Raw genomic sequence first — 21,436 nt, forward strand, 5'->3', positions numbered from 1 at the left:
TCCCATTCTTCTTGTTGTACATCATATGGAGTTAAAATTATCTCCCTTCACTTCTGTTTATTCCGTAATATAGTAAGTACTTACTACCTCAAGACTTTAGGATACCTATGGTGGCACAGAGGGATAAAGCCCTTCTGAAATCACTAGTGAGTGTCCCTTTTAAGGCCAAATAGCTTCTATGCAGTATAGATAAGAAATATTTTTGAAATAAATGAAATTTCTCCAGGCTTTTGTTGATAGTGCTTCAACAGGTAAGAATTCTTTTAGTGCAAAAGGTTTAATTTTTCATCATGAACATTTTTTGCTTCAAAGGTTTTTGAAATAGTATTCAGATAATTACCTAAGTCACAGAGCAATAATACTAAGTGTAAAAATTCCTACTGATATAAATCAACTGATTTTTCAGTTGATTTAAAAAAATCTGTCAGTAAACTTCTATTAAAGTATTCCAAGAATAAACATTTTACTTTATCTTTCCTATAAATTAAAAAAGTCTAATGCTAATAATTCTTCGTAGTTGATTAATTTTGAGTCTCAAAATTAAGTCATTAAATAGGCAAAGACTTGCTCAAGATTACATACTTAATAAATAAAATTGAAATAAAGATTCAAAGCCAGAATTCTCATGAGCTTCTGAAGATTCTTCCTAATTTTATCAGAGCTGGGTTGAATCTCTGAAACCAAATACAACAAATAAGGCAGCAGGCAGGTTGTGATAAGAAATGTTGGGTAATTTTGTAGGCCACATTAGAGCATTTGGTTATTTGGTAGATAAAAAAGCCAAACTTATACAGCAGCAGATTATGGTGATCCTGGAGTATCAAGCAAAGTATTCACCCTTATGCAGTTAAGAATTCATCAGGCCTAGAGTTGTGGCTCAGTGGTAGAGCGCTTGTCTTGCAGGTGTGAGGCACTGGGTTTGATTATCAGCACTACATACAAATAAATGAATAATAATGTTCTATCAACAAGTAAAAAATACTTAAAGAAAAAAAAGAATTAATCAATGCATGATGATGAACTAACTTATAAGAGGATGGTAAAGTCACAGACCAGGCTTCTAAAGGCAGATTAGCCAATAGTTCTCTACAGTCTCCATTATAACAGAGTTGGGTTAAAGACATGGAAGATATACATAAAATCACAGCATAGCCAGGCATGGTGGTGCATGCCTGTAATCCCAGCAGCTCGGGAGGCTGAGACAGGAGGATTGTGAGTTCAAAGCCAGCCATGGCAATGGCAAGATGCTTAGCAAATCAGTGAGACCCTGTATCTAAATAAAATACAAAATAGGACTGAAGATATGGCTCAGTGGTAAAGTACCCCTTGGTTCAATCCCTGGCACCCCCCGCCCCACAGAAAAATTACAGCATAAACCATGTTCTCCTCCCCAGATACAGAAGAGCATAGATGAGGAGGTAGTGAAGACTATGACATTTTGTGTATAACATGGCCAAGGCAGAGTGCCATTAGGATGACAGATTCTTTAAGACCTCCAAAACCTAAAACGCAGCACAACCAATTATGATTATAATCTTCAAAGTGCTGTCAAAAAAGTATAATGTGTTTCAAATTAGCACTTATATATACATTTTCCACAAAGATAGTTGTTTACTATGTGCTAGGCACTGCACTACACGCTCTTATATTATTCATTGAATGGTCACAACCAATGAATAAGGTAATTTCCCTGCCTTTCCACAAGGAATCTGAAGCACAAGTGGGCTTCCTATTGTCACCCAGCTAGTATGTAAAGGATGAGGCAAGATTTGGACCCAGATTCCAAACAAGCACTGTATTCAAATGTGTACGTGTTAATTTTTTTTTATAAACAAATTAAAACTGAAAATGATGAGAAAATGTGCTGACCTCTAACTTGGTCAAGTAGCTTGGTACTTTAGGGTCTTCACAATCTGCTGCTTGGTTTTATCTACCATTTCTCCTCATGTTCTGGTCTAGCTTTTGAGCTTCTCCTAGCATTCTCTGATCACTACCATTTCATCTAATGGAAGAACTGGCCACCACTGTTCCTCTTCCAATGACTTTTCCCCTCACATTCCACACTTGTCTTAAATTTTATCTTCTTTCTGAAGTCTATCCAAAATCACCCTCATAGGAGAAAAGAATCTCTATATTTCTTCCCTTCTACACCCTACTCTGAACTCTTTTCACATTTCCTTACACTGTACTTAGGGAACCAGTCATATGACTGTAATTGTTTATCTGTTTTTTCTATTCTACTATAGTGTACTATTTGATGACTGCATTGTTTCTTTTGTAGTTCCTGAGTGTCCAGTTCAGCTCAATTAGAAGTTAAGTTAGAATTTTCCTTGATATAAAGAAAGTGAAGAATTTTTGGTGTTGTTGTTGTACTAAGAAATGAACCTGGGATGCTTTACATGAGCTATCTCCCCAGTCCTTGTTATAGGATCCTGGTAGGTTGCTGAGGCTGGCCTCAAACTTGTAATCCTCCTGTCTCAGCATCCTGAGTCACTGGGATTACAAGTGTACACCATCACATCTGGCCCAAATTTAACCTTGGCTGACCTAATGATAACAAAGATTCATTTCACATATCATTTAGCAAGAAAACAGTCTTATGTGTCTGTCGCTTGAATGAGAAATTCCTCCTGCATAATAATTATGTAATAATGAGGGGGCATAGTAGGGGATAGGAAAGGTAGCAGAATACAACAGTCACTAATATGCCATTATGTAAAAATGTGAGTATGTAACAGAAGTGAGTCTGTATTATGTATTTGGGGAGTTCAAAACCCAATTGAGTCGAATGTATGAAAGATGATATGTCTTGAGCTCTGTAATGTTTTGAACAATCAATAAAAAAAAAAAAAAAAAGAAATGCCTAATAAATACTAAAAAAAAAAAATAATTATGTAATAATTATCCATCATCTATTGGGAGAATTTTTTTAAAATAAGAAATTCATCTTTATTGAATGTTATAAATTTTTTAAAAGTCAATTAATTCTTCAACTCAAAATCCTACCCCAAACTTAGTTTGTCCCCAGAGCATTACAGCTTTAAAAGCTCTTTCATCAACAGTCTAAAAAAAAATCCCTCAGTGAAAAAAATGTTTAAGTTAGAGGGTGCTTTAAAGTTTTATCTAAATCTTACACCCTTCTATTTTATACAGTTCCTTTCAATATTGAGGGAATGAGGCTACAAACTTTGAATACATATGGTATGAACAAAAATAAACTTAATGAAAACATGAGATTCACAGATTTGATATTCATGTAAGTCAAAACATTTAGCATACCTAGTACTGAATACTATAAAGTAAAAGTAAAATTAATTTGAAATATTGGATCATAAGGTGTTTCTGAAATCAAAACTTTTAGGAGAAAGTAGCACTAAATGAAATATTTTTTAAGTCACAGAGAAAAGGACCAATTGAATAAAAGAAACTAACCTGATATAATTATTTTAGTTTATACTAAAAAAGACAAAAAAATAAACAGGCAGATTTATCAGAAATGTCTAGCTTAGGAAACTTGGGTAACAGAATGCTGAAAGACATCAGAAAGGAATTTTAAGTGTCCACATCTGGATGTTTGACCTCATGATAATTACTAGAGAGGAAAACTGGAGCAAAAGAAAAAAAAATGATTACACACTTGCTGCTCCCAAGGCACTCTGCAATTATGTATTAGATCTCTCCTAAAGTGGGATTAGGAGCACAACAAACTTACTTAGAATTTCTCCATTAAGAAATGTATTCATTTGGAAATAGATTACGACTGGCCCTGTTGAAAGGAGAAAAAACAAATAAACCAAATTTTCTTCTGGATGGTCTTTTTCCTCTATCTAAGTCTTAACATGAAACTAAAAGTTAGAATGAAAACTTTTCTTGCAACTAGTTTTAAAAAAATATAAACATAGTTAATAAAGAATATTTGTATCTTAAAACTTTTAAAGAGACCAGGTAGAGCACAGTGATTCTGAACAATTATTCTAATTAAGGCACCCTGTTAACATTTAGGCCTTAATTACAATGATATCCTAAAATTGTATACTGCTTTGAAGTTTCTCCTGCCTTCCAAATATGTTTAAGAACTGGATAATGCCCTGTTATTTAAAATTACTAGTATGTCATATGTCTGTTAGTCTATTTTTCAGAATAACTTCCTACACATGCATTAAGCAGTCTAGATTGCTTCCTATGGTGGTAAGGATTAAGAAGCCCATCAACAATTTTCCATATGGAGCAGTAAAGTTCAGGAGAAGCTTGATGAATAATATTAAAGTGTTTAAAACTTGAAGCCCACCCAGTTATTCACATACCTATCTATTTATGCACTCAGATTTACCAAATATCTATTGTGTTCCAAGTGCTACCTGCTAGTTTTTAAATCTGTATGCTTCTTGAATTCTGAAGAAGCACCACCTACTTCCAACAGTTTGTTTTGGACATTTTGAGAAAAGGCTGTAAATTATAATACAGAGTTTCTACAAACATTATATATGATGAGTACATTGGTCAAAGAAAATCTGTGGATTCTATGGCATTAACAAAATACTAAGCTAAACTAGTTTACTCACCAACATTTGATTTCTAAGATAAATACTTTCCTTAAAAAATTTAAATATGGGGCTGGGATTGTAGTTCAGTGGTAGAGCATTGCCTAGCTTATGGGAGGCCCTAGGTTTGAGTCTCAGCACCACACAAAAATAAATAAAATAAAGGTGTCCATCTACAACGAGAAAAAATATTTTTTAAAAATGTAAATATAACAAGCCGCAGAATCTCTAGAAAGAATACTTTCTGGGAGTCAGAACAAGATGAATTATTTTTCAAGTTAAGGCAAACAGTTGCTATTTTTATTATTCAAATTAACAAATTACATTTAAATCAAAGCATCTTCTGATCAGAAAAAACTCTTCTTGGGTTGGGCTGAATTAACCTGAGCAACAAAATTTGAAGATGAATAAAATAATACAAAATACAAGGTGGAATTTTTTTCATTGTTATTAAATTCTTTAAATGATATAGCTACTTACTGGTTAAGAATATGAGTTTTGGAGTTAAAATTTTGACCCCAAAAAACATTGAGCAAGTTAATGTCTCTAAGTTTTAGTTTATTCATCTGTAAGCAAAGAATATTAAATATATATGTGTGTGTATGTGTGTATATATATATATATGTGTGTGTATATATATATATATATTTTATCTATCTATCTATCCATCTTTTGAACTCATGATTGAATAAGTGGTTCTTTACTAATGAGTTACGTCCCAGGCCTTTTTATTTTTTGATACAAGATCTTGCTATGTTGCTGAGGCTTGTGATCCTCCTGCTTTGGCCTCCCAAGTAGCTGCAATTATAGGCATGCACTAGTGCCTGGTGATATTAATATCTCTTTGTCTGAATTGCTTTGGGGACTAAAGATTATAATACATACATACACAGTAGGTACCTGGCACATAGTAAGAATTTAGTAATAAAAGTATACATTGCGCTTTTATTAGTTTCTGTCCTGATTTCCTTTCTTTCCAACCTGAGAATTTTAACTAGAAGGCTTAAGATGGGTTACTTACAAACATTAATTAGTAATATCTATGATTTTGATCTTTATTGGTGAACTCCAATATTTATAGGAGACACACAAAATTTTAAGAGAATCATATTGGCAAAAACACTGTAAGCTTGGGCTAAAAGGAATAAAGTCAATACAAAAAGAAATAAGGCCTTTCAAAACCTCTATAAGGTGGAAACAGGTTGAGAAAAACACAGTTGCAAACACAGACTACCTTTTCAAGGAAAAGGAAGGATGACTCACATAGGGGAACCAAGAAACCAGAGGGCAGAGCCAAAAACTATGGAGACTCTTGGTAAGCATTAGGACTGATTTCTCTTCAAGGAGCTTCCAAACATTTTTCCCACCTAGATTTCACAATTGCTTAAACCACTGACTCTTGGTACAATACCAGCCCCCTGCCCAAGCCCCAGAATTTTCTGTTTTTGAATAGGAATATCTATAACAGTTATCTTATGCCTGTCCCACCATAAAATATATGTATATATGGTGGTAGTGGAGAGCAAATAAGTTGTTTCCTTATAGTCAACAGACTGAGAGGAACTGTACTTGAGGAAGTGCATTTAGGAACATCTGTACCTGGACCAAATTTAGATGATAAGAGTCTAGATTCAAGTTAATGTCATAATAGAATGAGATCTCTAAGGGAAATCAGGAGAGGGTGAGTGTACTTTGCACATGGAAGAAGGAAAAATAAATCGTGACTATAGTACTTTTAAAATAAATTGTGACCACAGGGTGCATAATTGTTTCTTAAGAAGGTAAACTCAATTTTTCTCTCCCTGGTATGAGCTGAACTTTAGTGTCTCACTTTTTTAAAAAATATTTTTTTAGTTATAGGTGAACACAATATTTTTATTTTATTTATTTATTTTTATGTGTGCTGATGATGGCAGGTGATGTCTGAGATTAGGTCATTAAAAAGCACAGAAGGCTACCTTCTCTGGGGAAAGCCTTCAAGCAGCCTTAATAAAAGGTTCATTTGACAAGGAACTGTGGCCTTTTGCTATTAGCTATGTGAGTGATCTATCTTAAGAGATGATCCTTCCATCCCAGTGAAGCCTCCAAATGACAGCAGTCATGGCAGATGTCTTCTGTAACTTCATAAGAGAACTTGAGCCAGAACCACTGAGCTAAGTGCTTCTGAGCCCCTGACTCAGAAATGGTAAGATAAGAAATGTTTGTTGTTTTAAGCTGCTAATTTGTAATTTATCAGTAAATAACTAATACAAGCCCATCATGTAACATTTCCTTTGATAAACAATTTCTCTTATATTAAAATAAATTTGAACACTTTAAATTTATACACTTTCACAAACAAAATTTTAAGTACACTAGGCAAAGATCTAGGAGGGGAAAAAAAATCAACCCATAATGCTTTTAAACTTCGGCCTTTTTCATTCCTCTTTGGGCAGAAATATGACGATCTTTATATCCACTCTTTCCTGTTATTTCAGTTTCCCAAGGCACAAGCCAATTTACAAATGTAGATATACAAGTATAAAAATTAAACAATCTACTCAAAGTCATGATGTCTTTATTTAATGGGGAAACTATAAAAGAAAAAACCCTGGAATGGAAATGTAACTTAGTACTTTTTCATTTACACCTTAGTTAGAATTCAATGGTCCTCCTTGGGGCACTTCCCTTAGAATCTCAATATTTAACAACCTTGAACAAAATCCGAACTTCATCTCTTTCTCTCAATTACTTTACACTATCTGTTACAATCAATTAACAGACATTATCTGTTTCAATAATCATTTGGTTAATAAGTTAATTCTTAAACCCACTTTTAAGTGGGATTTTTAGAGCAAGAAATAAATCTATTTTGATCTAAATAATGTGCTTTACAAGGATCTGGAAACATAAACTCAGGTTTGTAAGGCATGGAACATATAATCTCTCATCTCTGGTTAATTTCTGTTCCATTTGGAAAGAGTTTCTTTAAACTGGGTGCTATACTTTTAAAATTCCTCAAAGCTGGCACTGCTTTTATAACTTGTACTTCAAAGCTTTCATCAGGGCCACTGGTATGGGAAATCACACAGAGTGGAATTCCCCCTTTGGCTTTTGACTCAACTTCTGTAATTAAATTCACAAGGGCACGACAAAAATGATTTACCAGGGCTACTTCAGGCAGCTCTATGCTCTGGTGCTTATTTTAGTACCTAAGTTGGAAGTCCAATGAGCCAAACATAGGCATCACGTGTCTATGTATGCAGAACTCTGCCTTAAAGAGTCCATGATCTTTATTATACATAAAGTTATAAAATCATTTTGCATCTTAAACCAAGCTGTTCTCTCATTTTCCAGTTACAATAATCATTTGGTTAATAGTCAGTTTAACTTGGTGTGTAATTCCACTGAGTGTTTATAAAAAACTAACAAATCACTTGAATATGATTTAACAGTCTGGATGTTGCTGTGCCAGACAGAATTTTCACCTCAAACTGAATTTACTATAATATTATATATATAATAATAATCTACTTTAAATCCAGTTACTTTGGGGTATGTATGCATGTATGCCTGCATTAGGTGTGTTAACATTAGGCTGCCATATCAGACCACAAAAACCTCAAGTCTTTCTATGCTTCTGTGTGTATGAAGACAACCAAAGGAATTAAAAACAGGTATGAGGGATACACCTAGCCTATTCCTTGGTTACTATGACTTGAGTCATGTCTTTCCTTTCTTCACTGATATTCAGTCTAACTCGGTGTCCTTGAATTCAGTAAAATTGTCTGTTCTCTTTTTATAAAGCATCACACCCAGAAAACATACTCCAAAATGTACACCATTAACACAATACTAGATTCTTATTAAATCTTTGTAAAGCAAATACATAATTTAAGTGCCTATTTCTCTTTTAAGGAACTAGACACTCCTCTTCCACCCCTTTTAACCTGACAGTAGCTTAAGATACTTTTTACCTCATTCTATCAAGGTTCTCAAGAGGAATAAAAATTAAAGGCTTATAGTAACTTACAGGACTCTGCAGAATCTGAGTAACTCGTTTCCTCTGCTCCATCATATTGAAGTCTTGTCGTAGATCAGGAGACATGTTCCTCTCCCGAATGTATTCAGGGTCATTTTCATTGATTCGGTCAAAATATCTCTCTTTGTGAGGCATGCTGGGAGGAGGAGGAGTAGTGATCACGCCTTGGCTGGTATCTGAACTCATGTTTCAAGTCTGTGGATTCCCCTTGTTCTCTGAATAATAAACACAAAGAAAGGAGGACATTCATGATAAATTCTTTGTTAAATTCAAATTCTACACGAGTCAAGCAGAACTTTGTTTTGCTGTCAGAGTAACATTTGCAATTTTCTTTAAAAAGTAGCTTCTGAGGGTGCTGGGGTTGTGGCTCAGTGGTAAAGTATTTTAAAAAAGTAGTTTCTCAAAAAGTATTAGAAAACAAACCAAAAAAAGTATTAGAACTTTTTATTCATGAGGAACTGTCTTAGATTATAACACTGTTAGAAATCGATATTTTCAGAGTTAATGGAAATGTGTACTTTAATCACTGCCTAGTGCATTTTTTTTTTTTAGAGGAGCAAGGATCAAAGTATCCAAAAGAAAAATGTTACATATTGATGGCAAATTTTCACAATTAGTGAATATTGTCAGTAGAGCTTCTTTTACTCTCATATTCATGCTTTTAGGTTAAAAGAAACTTTGGCATAGTTAATGACTATTATATTCTATAGTGAATATAACTTACTAACATTTGAAAGAAACAACTTTTTCAAATGATTCAACAACTTTCCTGGGGAGAATGTGAGAACTGCTAACAATGCCACCAGAATATTTAACATTAGTAGGTTCCTTCAGAAGCTATATGAACAGTCATGATTCACTTATTATCATGATTATTACTGATACTGATGATAATCCTTGATTTATGCCAGGGAGAAAAATTTATCTGGGCTTTGCCTCAGCTGTATACCTGACTGACAGCTAGATCAGCAGGAAAGTTATTTAACTTTTCCTACCCTTCGACTATGAGCATATGTGTTAATAAAGTCAACCAATTCAATACATCTCAAACTGTCCCAGATTTTTTCTAATCTATTGTGGATCACTATTTTTATTAAATATGAAATAATGCACTTAGATGTCATGGTAATAAAAAATTCTAAGACAGTTTATAAATGTTTACTGTCATATTCTATACTTGTCACAAAACTGGGGAAAGGAAGAAGAGAGAATGATGGCTTAATGGGTCCTGAGATTCTGTTTAAGATGGATAAAAAAGTTCTGGAACTAGATAGTGGTGATGGCTGAACAACATTGTAAATGTACTTAATGCTACTGGAATTGAACACTCAAAAACAGCTACAATGGTAAATTGTTATTTTAAAAATCACAATTTTAAAAAACTCAAAAATAGTTCACAGACTTAAGTATAAAAATATAAAATTTAAAATGTTGTAAGAGACACTGTTAAGAGGATGAAAAGAAGATAAGTATCAGAAAATATTTGTGAGCCACACATCTGATGATGAACCAGCATACAGAATATATAATGAACTCGTAAAAGTCAATAGTAAATAATCCAAATGTGTCAATTAGAAATGGGCAAAAAGACAGACATTTCATCAGAGAGAATACATACATTAACAAATGGGCACATGAAAAGATATTTAAAATCATTAGTTTTTAGAGAAACAAACTAAAACCACAATGACATGTCACTACACAAGTATGGTTAAAAATTTATTTTTATATATATATATATATATATATGACAATCCAACCGCTGGAAGGATGCAGAGAAATGAGATTCCTCTCATACACTGCAAAACGGTATAGCTATGGCCAATGGTTTGGCATTTTATTAATTAAATATTCAACTACTGTATGACCCACCAATTATACTCCTGGCCATTTAACCCAGAGAAAATAAAACTTATGTTCATACAAATATCTGCATACAAATATTTGTAGTAGCCTTGTTTGTAAATCAGAGACCACAAACAACCTACATGTTCTTCAAGAGGTGAATGATTAAGCTGTGACACAGCTAACTGTGGAATATTATCTAGAAATACACAGAAATGATAAACACACGATACAATGATACATGCAATATCCTCAATAAGTCTCCAATGAACTGAAAAAGTTGAGTGAAGTTCAGTGAAAAAGCTAATGCCCAAAGGTTATATACTGCATGATTCCATTTACATAATATTCTTCAATATTCTTCAGCTTTACAAAAGTGGGGAACAGAGTAGTGGCTGAGAGAAGACAAGGAGGGATGTGTATGAGAGGGGAATATGCTCAGGATAGAGGGAGTTAGGTATGGTTATAAAAAGACAACAGGAGCTGGCACATGCCTGTAATCCCAGAGGCTCGGGAGGCTGAGGCAGGAGGGTCTCGAGTGCAAAGCCAGCTTCAGCAATGGTGAGGCACTAAGCAACTTAGTGAGACCCTGTCTCTAAATACAAAAATGGGGCTAGGGATGTGGCTCAGTGGTTGAGTGCCTCTGAATTCAATCCCCGGTCCCCTCCACCCCCCAAAAAAGGGCAACAGGAGGGATCCCTACAGTGATGGAACTATTCAGTATCATGACTGTGGTGGTGGACACATGAATAAGTAATAAATTTACACAGTATACAAGGAAATACAATGTATACAAGGAAAAATGGGAAAATCTGATTAAGATCCACACTGTAATATTGTACCACAGTTATAAAAAAATGAATGAGTAGTTAACAGGATCTTTTAAGTTTGTAATGACTATGCATGTATCTACAATTATCTAAAAATTAAAGTTTAATTTTAATAAAAAGTCCTTGTAGAATGGAAACAGGAAAATGGTTAGTTTCCACTTGATATCTGATCAACTCTATAGCAAGTTAAAGCTTACACTGTAGTTATCTAGATATTTCTAGTACCAGAAAGAATTTTAAAGTAGTTGAGGAAATACAACTAAATTGTATCTGAATAAAAACGCAGAAATCCTATTAGCCTCAATTGGTAACACTAAAATGTTTTTCATAGTGATTAGTCTAGAGGAGCTTTGGAACATGAAATGTGGTTATGTAACAGTTGACTTAAGTTAAGGACAGCAAAAATACGAAGTTCTCCGGGAGACAAAATAGAATCCAGTTTTGTAAAAAAGCATTTAATGGACGCTGTTCAGATTTCTTTTCCAGTTTTTATAAGCTAGGAGATAGAGCAGGCAGAAATATTAATTGTTGGCTTTGTTAAGAAACTCAAAAAAATCTTGTTGAGGTCAGATCAGTTTAAATATGATTATTTTCTATGAGATACTTTCACTTGAATATAGTTAAAATGTTCTAAGAACTTTAGCTTACTATTACCCTAAAATTTTAAAATATGTTTGAAAATTTCATCTATGTGATTTTTTCAACTAGAAAGCAATGTGGTACAGAGTACTATACTACACTGTGTGTGGATACACAGATCAGGACTCAACTCTTTGCCTTTACACTGTTGAATGGAATAATCATGGAGCATTCATTCAATAACTATTTAACATCTATGTGCCAAGGTCCTGAACTGGGGATACAATAGCATATAAGACAATTCTTTCCAAGGTCTGCAGTCTAGTGAATAATATAAGGAAGTAAATAAGCAATTATATTTTAAAAGTACCATGATCAATAATAAAATAAAAGGACCATTTGAAGAGACCCTTTAAATTTTCCTAGTTGTTTTATCCTGTGATCTTATTAGTGTCCTCTTAAGTCCCATAATGAGGCAGATAAAGAGCATTAATTTGGCCTAGTATTCATTATTTCTGGAGATTTTCCACAACTAGGTATTTCTTATTTTAGCCATGGATCTTCACAGCATTTAAAAACAATTATCGATCATGGATCTCTTTAAAAAATTTTAGACTTTAAATGTTTTTTTCCTTGGTGCATTATAATTATACATAGTAGTGGGATTCATTGAGACATATTTGTATATGCGCATAACACAATTTGATCCATCTCATTCCCCAGTACCTTCCTTTCTCCACTACTCTGTTTATTGTGGATTATTACGTTTTTCTCTACACATGAATAAAGATAGAACTTTTTAAATCATGTTTGCCATTTTTTCAAAATAGAGCTTAAATCCAGCAAAGTGAAGCATAAAAGGCAAGAGTAAACTAAGACCAAAATTACTAAATGAACATGCAAAAAGAATTTACGATTTGCATGGAGAAACATGAATACGAGAACTTTAAGTAGCCAGATGCAGTTAAATACCTTACAATTATCTGCTTGCTTTAGACAGAAAGCTTTGCTGATAGCACAACGCCTGCCCATTAAAATATATGTCAGTGTCAGCACTGGAGAAACATGAAAGCATTTTCAAGTTATCTGAGGTTATTATGAAAGGCTGTTTATGATTCTATTAACTGTACATCTGAAAGCAAAAATTTTTTGGCCTGGTTTTTGAAATTAAACACCTACAATACACTCTAAAAACAGAGCCACAGAACCACTTAGATATTATTAATTATCACTTCTATCCAATCACTCAGCCATACAAATCCCATGATTACTATTCACAGACAAAAAAAAAAATTTGAAGTGTTTCAGTGTATTTACAATTACTTGGAAATAGAACTAGAAGGCTTTCTTTCTGTGATTGAAATTAATTAGCCCAAATTGCAGATCATTTTATAAAATAATTGTCCAGTACTTTTTAATAATGTCAGTCATGAAAGATAACTGAGGAACTGTTCCAGATTAAAGAAGACAAAAGATTCTAAGAAATTACAACCAGGAAAAGGACATTATTGAGATCATTTTAGGGAATCTGGGTGAAGAACAGATAGGAATTCCTTTACTATTTTTGTAACTCTTTTATAAGTGTGTACAATTTCAAATTAAAAGTAAAAAGAAACACAACTCTAACAAATACATACATACATATATAAAAATTAATCTAAGATAAATTCAACCCCAACAATGTCAAAGGAAAAATGCCATAAATTTCAGGGCACTTTTATGTTTTGATCCAAATATTTCCCTAAACTTCATGTGTTGAAGACTTTGTCCCAAAGGCAATAGTGATCAGTAGTGATCAGCTTTGGAATGTTTGGATAATGAGTATTGTAAGCTCATCAATGGATTAATGCATTGATGGATTCATAATTTAATGTATTATTGTGGAAACTTAGGAGATAGGGTCTAGTTGAGGCAGTAGGTCCTTGGGGGTGGGCCTTAAAGCTATATCTTGGCCTCAGTGCTTCTCTCTCTGCTTTCCAGCTTTTGCTCATCATGTACTCACTGTGTGGCCAGAGACAATAAACTCAACTGATCAGGAACTGAAACCTCTGAAACTGAAAACTCTGAAACAAACTATTCTCCTTTAAGGTGATTCTCTCAGGTAATTTGTCACAGAGATGGAAATCTGACTGACACAGCACTCTTTGAATTTTATAGTATACCATGCTCTCCCTTACCAAAGATTTTTTAAAGTTTGCTTTTGTTTAAAGGTAAGAGATGACACAAAATTACTTTACAAAAAAGAAAGCTCCCAAACAATATACGAGCTACTAAACTAAAAATCAGATATGCATACTGAGTTAAAGCTACATCCCCAAATCCACTTAGATCAATACAAAAACTCTCAAGACTCAAACTAACTTGATTAATATATTTAAATATTGTCAGACATGTATTTATACTATGTGTTTTGTAATGCTACTCATTATCAAATTAACCCTAAGTACTCAAAGACCAACAAACAGGGTCCAGAAATATACTCAGGGTAAGTATAAACACGAAAATAGTAGTAGGAAGGAATACTATACCATAAATAAGATTCTATCTGCTACTGGGCGTGGAAGCACATGCCTATAATCCCAGCTGTTTGGGAAGCTGAGGCAGGAGGATTTCGAGTTCAAAGCCAGCCTCAGCAGCTTAGTGAGGCCCTAAGCTACTTAGCGAGACCCTGTCTCTAAGTAAAATATAAAAAGGGCTGGGGATGTGGCTCAGTGGTTAAGTGCCCCTAAGTTCAACACCTAGTACACAAAAAATTAAAATCTGTCTGCTCAAATAGCCTAGAGTAATCTTCAAGAGGGAAAAAAAAACCCTACATATGTGAGGCTTCTAGGATATAAGACTAATAAGTCTATATTTTATATATTCTCTCCAAACATTTATAGGTCACAAACATAACATAATTTGAAATGATCACCTTTAGCAACTAGTAAACAAGTCAGTTCCACATTCAATGAATAAATTTCGCTGCTCTGTAGTTTCCTGTGACCTGTCAGTTCAGCAACATTAACAGTGAAATAACCCTACTTTCATCTGTGAGCTCACCAACACTGCCAAACTTCCTGGTTTGGATTTGGTTTGCCTTACTGGTTCTGCATGTTGACAATCCCTTGCAGCTGGACTGCTGCACCTGCTAGATGCCTCTACATTAACTGTGGTAGATAGTTTTCAAAAACGGACGTAAGCATTTCTCCCATCTTACTAAGAAATGTGACTCAGTATCTTATTCCATTATTTCCTACCCCCTTGAGTTCAGTCTTTTGTGAGTTGCTTTGACTCATCAAAGTGGAAGAAGTGATGTTATACAACTTCCAAGGTTAGGCCTTTGAGGGTCCTGAAGTTGCAACACTATGAAGAGGTACTTCATGAAAAGTCATGAAGAGAAAGAGGCCCAGTTAAGCACAGCTCCTCCACTGATTCCACCAACCAAATACAGCAACATGAACCTAGGCACAAGCATTGGAATAATACTCAGCCACATATATACTCCTAAGAAATAATAAACTGTTTTAGAATACACTTTTGATATTTTTCCTTAACACAGCAAAAGGTAACTAAAATGAAAATTGGTGCCCATAAGTTGGGTGCTGCAAAAACAAAAAACTGAAACATGTGGCATTGGTTTTGAGACAGGCAATGGGGAATTTATCAGTGGAAGCTGACTGGCAGTAAAGAGATTCCTACTGCAGGATGGAGAAAGGGCTAGTTATGCATTCACAACACAATATAACAAACATATGTTAACGAGAAAACATTCTTAATGAATGTTAAGGAGATTTCTAGGCAGAATTCTGAGAAAGCCAATTGAGTTTTTTAAAAAAACTTATTTTGATGTAATTATATGCAAGAAAGAACAGACATCCCTTATAGCCTTTATTGTGTTTTTCCTAATAGCAACACCTTGGCAAAACTATATTATACCACCACAACCAGGACACTGACAATGCTGTTCACCCACTGAAAAGCATCTGGGTAATTTCTAGTCTTTGGCTATTATTATGGCATTATTTTTCATAACAGTTAAAAAAGTAGAACAATCCAAACACCCATCAACTGATGAACAGACATGAGAAAGCATAGATAATCCCTAAAACATTATGATATGTTAAAGAAGCAATCAAGGGCCATTCATATGAAATGTTCAGAAGAGGTAAACTTACAAAGACAGAAAGTAGATTAATGGTTACCTAGGGCCAGAGGAAAATAAAGAGGCTTCTTTTTAGAGGGATGAAAATGTTCTAAAATGATTGTGGTGATAACTGTACAATTCTGTGTCTATATTAACCACTGAAATGTATACTTTAAGTGAGCAAATTATTTGGTATATGAATTACACCTTCATAAAGCTATTATTTTAAAACAATTCTCCCTGAGAAGCTATTTGAATACATTGAAAACTTGGGGATGTACACCATTTTTGTGATACCCACAATGGCAGGGTCCTCCATAAACTGGGGCTGAATGGAATTATTTTACTATATCACAACTCCTTCCAAATCAATCTGTTTTATATTATTTCTAGGCTAAGAACATTTAAAAAATCTTTTAAAAAATATTACTTACAAAAAAGACTTTCCAAACTTAAAATTTTCTTAGCAGTTTAACAGCTTCCTCTAGAGTAAACAAAGAGATGGCTTTACTTTCAAGTACCAGGCCTATTGTTCACGCTTAAAACAACAATAAAAGATATGCCAAGACTTCAAAGAAATGCATTTGGTTTAAAAAAAATTAAAAAGCTAGTTTACTGAGAACATTTTCTTGATGAAAATTGTTGTAAAACTATAAAGATATTCAATGTTCTAGAAAATAACTTAGATTTTACATGTAACAAATGTAACCTAACAAATTGTATTACTAGGTATAATGGAGGAAAAGGAGTGCTGATACTGCTTCAGCCCTCTTTTTGTTTTATTGCCTGCTAATATTTCAGAGCCATGGTATGCTGATGCTGATTTTCAAGTCTTGCAGCAAATTCATGCTTGGGCATGAATTCATGATTGGGCACCTCCCTGGCTGGGTGTGAGACGTTCCAGGCCAAGCTGTGTCAGAACCTATCCCCACCCTTTTTAGGTGCAAGAGCCCATCCGTGTGGGGGTGTGACTGACCACTGACCCTGAGACCAATCACTGACCCTTACTTCTACGATCTTCCTCCAGGCTACCTTGACCTCCTTCCTGCAAGCTCACATTTCTACCTTAGGCTTAGCCCCAGAGAGCTTTTGTTTTTAAATGGCTTAAGGGAAATGAAATTAACTTAGCCTCAGGCATATTTTCCATTTGAATAGACTTAATGGCTCTTTGAATACCCTTCAATAGATCTTCAGGGGGCCAGGAGCTATGGTCCATGTAATCAAAGAGGCAAATTTCTAAAGCCATCCAAGTTTTTTGAATATTCTCAATACTTCCAGGTAATTCATTAGAAAGGCAGATTTTTTGTAATTTCCTTCCTAATTTCTCCCAAGTATGTAAATTTTGGCCAATCTTGGTCACAAAACCAAGGGCAAAATTCACCTACAACCTTTAAGAATAGTAACAATTGAGTCTTTTTTATCTGTTTTCCTTTCTGATTAATTATAATTTCTAAAATAGTCAAGTACATGTCCTTATCAGTAGAAGCTGAATTTCCCATTTTAAATAATTTTAATGTCTCGTCCCTTCAATACCTCCAGATACTTTTGTGACCCCAAATTGTCACCAAATCCTTTATTTCTATAGCATGCTCCTACTGAATCTAGTTAATCTAATATGCCCCACGTTGGGCGCCAAAATTTGCCACTGGACCAACACGCCAGCGTCATACTAGAGGTCCTCAGCATAGAAGTTAACTAGTGAGATCAAAATAAACACACATAACTCAATTTACCTTTTTCTTGACCAGTCTGAGACGGCCCTCCCCTGCTCCTGCCTCGAGCCATCTGGTGGGGTATGGAGGTTTACACAAGAGACTAGCAGGAGAGAGGAAGGGCGAGCCAGAGAGTGGCCTTTTATTGGGGAACTAGAAATTCAGGGGAAAATTCTATCCAGTGAAGGTTGAGGGGGACATCATTCCAAGGTCAGGGTCAGTGATTGGTCTCAGGATCAATGGTCAGCCACACCCCCACACAGACGGGCTCTCGAACCTAAAAAGGGTGGGGATAGGTTCTGACACAGCTTGGCCGGAATGCCTCACAGCCAGTCAGGGAGGTGCCCAATCACGTGCGAGATTGGCTTCCCACACTTAGACCATGCCACAATCTATGACAAATCTCATCCTCAGATCAATCAGTGAAATTTTAAAGTAAGTTCTAAAAGACATGAGCTACTTTCAAATGCTAGCCAAAATTTTTCTATACAACTGACATGGAAATCAACTGGAAATTTAGACTACACATCGAAAAAAGTAGAGAAAAATGGAAACAAACAGACCTGGCATTGAAAAATACAGATGGTATTTTCCAAGTGCCCAAATGGGGCAAGATTTAATTATTCTACAAAGCACTGGGATATTATTGCTATAATTGCCACTGATTCTATGCTAGCTGCTTTGTAATATGTCAGATTCAAGGATCACATTTTACAAATTAGAGTAAACTAAACTCAAAGGTGTGATTTTTTTTGAGTGACATTTTTTATAAAAGTATGTTGTTCAAGTATCATATATTAGTATAAAAGCATAATGACATTTATTAGTATTACAATATCAATCTGAGACTGCTCTATGGTCAAAGTTTATTCCTTCAATCATATATTGATAGAAACTGATCTATACACAAATGTGTGTATAGATACATTTTAAACTACAAATCATTTAAATTTTTTTGCAATTACAACATTCTAGTATTGTTTTGCATAGATTACAACATTCTAGTATTGTTTTGCGGATATTATCTCATTTAATATTTCTTACAATGTTGTGAAGAAGTGACCATACACACCCACTTCACAGATAAGAAAACTAAGATTTAACAATTTGTCTTAGATTACCAAATATTCTTCAGTGAATGAGGAATTATTCATAGTTATGGATCTTAACAGGTGTGATTACACCCTTGATTACCGCATTTCCTTTGGGAGGCCCAGAAATATAATACAGGATCATGCCAAAGTAGAAATTCTCAAAATAGCAATAAAAATTGTACAAAGTCTTGTATGACTATCAAACCAGTATAAATGTGGAAGCTTCACTTTCTCTCTTCTATTGCCAGAATTTTTAGATTGGATGATCCAAACAATTCTTAAATTTCTGAAGCATATTTTTGTTCTTTTGAAATGACTGGCTGAATATATCTTTGAATTCTAAACTTCCATATAAAGTCTAGGAAACAATCTATAGTTGTTACTGTCTGATTCTTAGTTAAAAATCCAACTTAAATGTGTGTGTGTGTGTGTATGTGTAACCCACAACAATAAAAAGATAAAACTAGTGACACTAATGACAACCCATCATGCTAAGTTTCCTGTACTTTATGGAAGTTGATTGTCAACTAACAGGCAAAGCTAAGAAAGCATTTCAGTTTCAAATTCTATTTTATAAATAATGATGATGCTAATTAAATAAACTTTTTAGCAAACATAAAAAAGTCTCCCTGTGATTGTATAACTGGAAAAAACATAGCTAGATATAACCATAATATACACTGTTCAAAATCTAAGTGCAGAGCCTTAAGTTAAAAAGGATGTGTAGGTGCTTGTGGAAGTCAATGATCATTCAGCGGAGTGATTCAAAGATAAAAGCATTCCCAAGTCAGATAACGAGAAGGATGAAGCTAACCTCCTTCTCACTAAGGCACCAATATGTGATGAAAAAATGTTTTGCTGATCTATAATACAGATTTCTGTGTTTGAAGAGGAAAGGGAGAGGAGAATAAGGTTGGGAAGAGAGGCAGTGCTTAGACACTGATAGGTAACGTTCATAATATTCACCAGTAACCTGAAAAAAAACTTGATTATAATTAGGTGATTATTTACAATTATAGTGGCCATGCAAGGGGCAGAGTTACAAATTTACAAGCATGTAACAAAAAAGTTCAGAGAAAGTATATATTCTTGAAGTTCAAACTCAACCATTACCTACCTTAGTTTGATTGTTCTCAATATAAAATATTGGAAAAAATATGGAACTAGTTCTACATATGTGATATGTATTTTTATAAAATATAGACATGAATTAAATACATATAGGTATATAATCACATATAAACAAATATATTAAAATCTAAACTGATTACAACAACTAGAAGCAATTACGTAAGCATCTTGCAGAATCCTCAAACACATGGCTTCAGTGCCTTTATTCTCCTTTCTACAATATATGATGAGCATTCTATATATACTCCCTCAGTCATCATTTGTCTTCAATAGGGAGTTTTTGGAAATGGCCGAGGAAAAGAAAAAAAATGTTCCCCCCCCCAACTTCAAGAGAAAGTTGACAGAGACTAGTATATTGATCACCTGAGTATGCCTCTCAGACATTGAGTTTCTATTATTGAGTCCCCTGGTTTCAGTGAGGTTTTAAAAACTGAGATCCAGGAAACTATGCAGAACTTGACAGCTCATGATAAATGAGAAGCTGAAAAAAAAAAAAAAGAATCATTGGAGATTATGAGTTTTAAAGAAAGATTCATTGCTCTCAATTTCTAGAGATATCTTAGAAATCTTTGACTCATTACCATTTGGTAGTCCATCTGCAAGGAATATTTTTAAAGAAACATTAACTCACATACTTCATGAACTTTAAGTGCAGCACTGAGTTTGAAAATTTCGAAGTCCTAGCTTTTGACATTTTCTTGAAAGTCATGTTTGAGGTAAAGTTCACTCTTACCTATTTAGTGCAATCCTCTACAAATTTCAGTAAGCCATTTCCCAAAGTGAATATCAAAGTAATGGTAATATATAGAAAACTTAGCCCTCCCAAATTCCAATCTTGTATCTATTTCCTAAGCTGAAAATGGATTTTTTTTAAACTAAGGAAATTCTATCTTCAATCTGAAGAAATGCAAACAAACAGACAAACCACATTATTAAAACTGAGTATATAAAACAAGACATTTACTCAAAAGGCTAGTCTAGAATATTAATCTGTTACCATGGACTATATTTCTGTTTCATTCTTGATGTGGTCAACAGAGGTGGTGAAACAGAGATATAGCTCTATATTTTAAAAATTGGAGGAGAAATTACAAAAAATATTAAAGAACACAGAACATAAATAGTATATCACTCTGATATACTATTTCTGATATTTCAGCTAAAGATTTTTGGCTTGCATTGCTATAACTTACAAAATACAGCCACAAAAGTCAACTCAAAAGCTTTGGTAACTCAATACAATGTTACTGCAAAGAAGTCTGATTTGAAGAAGTTCTTGCTTTCAAATTTGGGCTGATTTATTTTTAGTTGTAGATTAGACACAATACCTTTATTTATTTTATGTGGTGCCAAGGATCAAATCCAATGCCTTATCTATATGAGCACTCTATCACTGAGCCACAACCCCAGCCACCCCTGCCCCCACCCAAGAGGTTTTAAGACAATCACAACTTCATCTGTTTTCTTTTAGAGTCCTAATACTGATCCATAAAAATAAAATCCATTAAGCACAGGAAACAATATCTGAAAATTAGTTTCAAAAATACTTTGGGATAT

General features: G+C 34.1%; 1 protein-coding gene across 11 annotated transcripts in view; it reads right to left on the minus strand.

The window, feature by feature from the left end:
* Nucleotides 1-21,436, minus strand: part of Add3 (adducin 3) — a 113,516-nt gene that overhangs the window by 21,502 nt on the left and 70,578 nt on the right. For 9 of the 11 annotated variants that reach the window (XM_078051898.1, XM_040271686.2, XM_013356556.4 and 6 more), the window contains exon 2: nucleotides 8,554-8,777. In XM_078051898.1, the coding sequence (XP_077908024.1) occupies nucleotides 8,554-8,748 (195 nt within the window). In that variant the 5' untranslated portion in view covers nucleotides 8,749-8,777. Of the gene's footprint in view, nucleotides 1-8,553; nucleotides 8,778-20,242; nucleotides 20,361-21,436 lie in introns of all 11 variants that reach the window. The other 2 variants (XM_013356557.4, XM_078051705.1) reach the window with 1 other exon arrangement.

This window comes from Ictidomys tridecemlineatus, chromosome 1, assembly GCF_052094955.1.
Source record: "Ictidomys tridecemlineatus isolate mIctTri1 chromosome 1, mIctTri1.hap1, whole genome shotgun sequence".
NCBI classification, from domain to species: Eukaryota; Metazoa; Chordata; class Mammalia; order Rodentia; family Sciuridae; genus Ictidomys; species Ictidomys tridecemlineatus.